The 3,365-nt window shown below is 42.8% G+C and overlaps 1 protein-coding gene across 1 annotated transcript; it reads right to left on the bottom strand.

Moving 5' to 3' along the window:
• Positions 1–2,133: 2,133 nt before the first annotated feature.
• On the bottom strand, positions 2,134–2,687 carry LOC118472958 (LOB domain-containing protein 13-like). The gene is made up of 2 exons (XM_035961004.1): positions 2,571–2,687; positions 2,134–2,475 (listed from the first exon to the last, which is right to left on the bottom strand). The coding sequence occupies exons 1-2, from the start codon at positions 2,664–2,666 to the stop codon at positions 2,323–2,325; spliced, it is 249 nt and encodes an 82-aa protein (XP_035816897.1). The 5' UTR covers positions 2,667–2,687; the 3' UTR covers positions 2,134–2,322.
• Positions 2,688–3,365: the final 678 nt, after the last annotated feature.

Genomic DNA, 3,365 nt, shown 5'->3' with positions numbered 1-3,365 from the left:
CAAATACTATTAAATATTTGACGTATAAAAATTATTATGCACTGTTTTAAAGTTTTATAAGATAACAAATGTAAAATATAGTCAAAACACTTACTTGTTATCTGATATCATTAATAATATCTTCTAACATTTTGTGATACAAAGTCATCGCTTATATCATCGAGATCAATCTCATCCAACAACTTTTTTATATATAGAATCGCCAAGCCATTTAACCTCTCTTGAGTTATTGTTGGCCATAAATAGTTCACAAAAATATTTCAATTTTAAAAAACTTCTCTCTATCGATGCAACCATCATATGTATAGTAAATAGTACTCTCTCTATATCAAAATATAATTTGTTTTACTTCTTTAGTAGATTTATCATCATCTAGTTGAATATAAACATAAAAATCAAGAGCTAAACTATTTTGAAACGGATAGAGTATTCGATAAGTAATTGAGGTATTAGTTAATAATCTAAACGAGACTGGTCGATAGCGCAATCGCTCTTTGCGTATTTGTGTCTAGAATAGATAGATTTAACAGGAAAAAAATGCTAGCGTGTAATGGCTAGGGGGCCCGCTGTTTTTTGGGGCCCGGTGCGGCCGCACCCTCGGTATAGGTGTACATTTGGGCCGGGCCTGACGGGCCGGCCCGAAGCACGGAAAAAAAAGCACGACCCAGGCACGGCACGACACGAAATATTTTAGTGCCGGGCCGGCACGGCACGATATATCGGGCCGGGTTTGGGCCGAGGTCGCGGCCCATGGGCGGGCACGAGCACGGCCCGTTTAAGGCAGGCACGAAATGGCCCATATAGAGGCACGAAAAGGCCCATATATTTATTAAAATCACACTTCATTCCACACTTTTATGTACTTGATAAATAACACAAAATTATAGATCATGTTAGTTAGATGTTTTTTGTAGCTTTGAATTAGAGTATGTGATATAATTTTATTTTTGTTATGAACATTAGATAATGAACTGAACTTACGAACTTTATATAGAGCTAATTATACTCTTTTTCTTTCTAACAAAATGATTTGTAAACGAGAATATTAAGTTTGCTTTTGGTCAAATTTATTTGTCTTATCTTTTATTTGTTTTATGAAATTTGTTTTGAATTTTGGGCCTGATATGAATTTCGGGCCAAAAACTGAATTTCGAGCCAAAAATTGAATTTCGGGCCCTAATGTGAATTTCGGGCTTTTATAATTTCGGGCCGCCCGAAATGAGCCCGGCACGTTTAAGCAATTACGGGCCGGGTCGTGGGCCGAGGGCTAGGCCCATGGGCCGGCCCGGCACGGCCCGAAATTCAAACGGGCCGGGCCGGGCCGAAATTCAAATATTACGGGCCTTTTCGGGCTTGGGCCGGGCCGGGCCGGGCGGTCCGAATGTACACCTATAACCCTCGGCAACCCCTCAGGAACGGTCCTAGCAAAGGGGCCCACAGATTGCTTCTTTGCCGAGTGCTAGTACAGTAGACATTTGGCAAAGCGGGAGCCTTACCGAGTGTCCGAGAAAAATTATTCGGTAAAGAAGTCGTTGCTAATATACAGTTCACCAAGATTTTTTAGTCAAATGTCATACTCGGTAAAAACTTCACTAAGTAAGGTTTTGCCGAGTGCTTTAGTCACTGGACAAAGCAGCCTGTAGTGCGTCCCCATGACCTTACCTTAACCAACTAGCAGGAGTCACTACAGTAAACGCAGAAACGTCCGACGGCCAAAGCCGTCGGACATAAGGAATAAACCGTCGGAAATAGATTATTTCCGACGGTAAAGACTTATCTCCGACGGCTTTAAGCCGTCGGAGATAACTCGTCGGAAATAGTGCTATGTCCGACGGCTGCCGTCGGACATAAGTTATCTCCGACGGCTGCCTACGCCCGTCGGAGATAACAAATCCCAACCGTTTTACCGGTCGGGATGTGGGCCCCACAGAATTAAGTCCGACGGCTCCCACTAAGCCGTCGGAGATAAGCATTGCTTATGTCCGACGGTTGTTAACGCCGTCGGAAATAACAAATGGGTTATGTCCGACGGCTACCATTAAGCCGTCGGACATAACAAATTACAGAATTTACACAAAATTCTGTTTTTTAAAAAATCTGACATTTACAAAACAAAAACAGATTCATGCACATATACAAATTCACATTCACAATCACAAATACACACATTCTAATAAGTATTCACAATCACAAATATTCTCACATAAATATTAACATTCACAAATTTAACATCAACATATAGGTTCGACGGTTGTTGCAAACTGAAATTGTGTCTCACAAACAAGTGTTGCAAAGTGTTTCATAAAAAAACATCACGACACATCAATCATATCCATCGTCTGGATGGTTCGAGTAGCCACCTCCTCCGGCTGGACTCTGCGTGTTGAAAATGGTGTTCACCCACGAATTTGTTGTGTCGTCCTGACCAGACCCATCTCCAGGTGCGGCAACTGAAGCGGGTGGTGTCTGAAATCCCTATAACACAAGCACATGAAATAGTAACCACTCAGTTTTTCATTTAAACACATAAGACATTTATGAACATGTCACACACGCATATGTGTACATACCATAGGGAATTGTGACGGAGGCGGAGGCGGAGGTGGAGGCGCCAACATTGGCATTGGCAGTGCAAAGTCCGGAGGCGGCATCCCATATGTCGGCATCGGGACGCCCGCTTGTTGGGCTAGTTGCTACAAATTATATACAAGTCATTGTTGAACAAACAAGATACACATCAAGTGTTTTGCAAAATAAGCTACAAAATGTTACTTCAACTTACCGAGAGAAGAGCTTGATTTTGGGCCTGGAGGCTTGCATAATACTCGTCCCTCTTCTTCTGGTACTCGGCTTGTTGTCTCTGGTATTCAGATTGTTGCCTCTGGTACTCCAATTGTTCCCTCAAGACTGGTTGATGGTACTCTGCCTGTTGACGCAACACTGCAAGCTCTATCTCATGGGCTGCTGATCGTGAACGGGACGACTGTGAAGACGACGATGTGGATTGTCGTCCACGGCGTCTCAGCTCTCTGGAATCAATCGTAGAATCAAAAATACCCAACCTACAAGAGTGAACCATGCACTTAGTATAGTAACTCATGGCTCAGTTGAATCGCAAGCATATGATGACAATTTTGAAAACCAAATCAAATAATCTCACCGTCCATGGGCTTGTCCTCCTGCGCTAGCATAGGCTGCCTGCGGGTCGATTGGCTGGCTCCTCCAATCGTACTCCTCCCCATGGCGTTGAACCATCTCCTGCCCATACGAAGCCTGGAGGCAAACAATATCAAATATAAGTGCATAACACCTATGCCCTTGCAAACAATATCAACACACATAATAGAGTATCAAAAACTCACTAG

Source organism: Zea mays, chromosome 7 (assembly GCF_902167145.1).
Source record: "Zea mays cultivar B73 chromosome 7, Zm-B73-REFERENCE-NAM-5.0, whole genome shotgun sequence".
In the NCBI taxonomy this organism is placed as follows: Eukaryota; Viridiplantae; Streptophyta; class Magnoliopsida; order Poales; family Poaceae; genus Zea; species Zea mays.
Note: the sequence above shows the minus strand (reverse complement) of the source record. Positions and strands in the feature narration are given on the sequence as shown.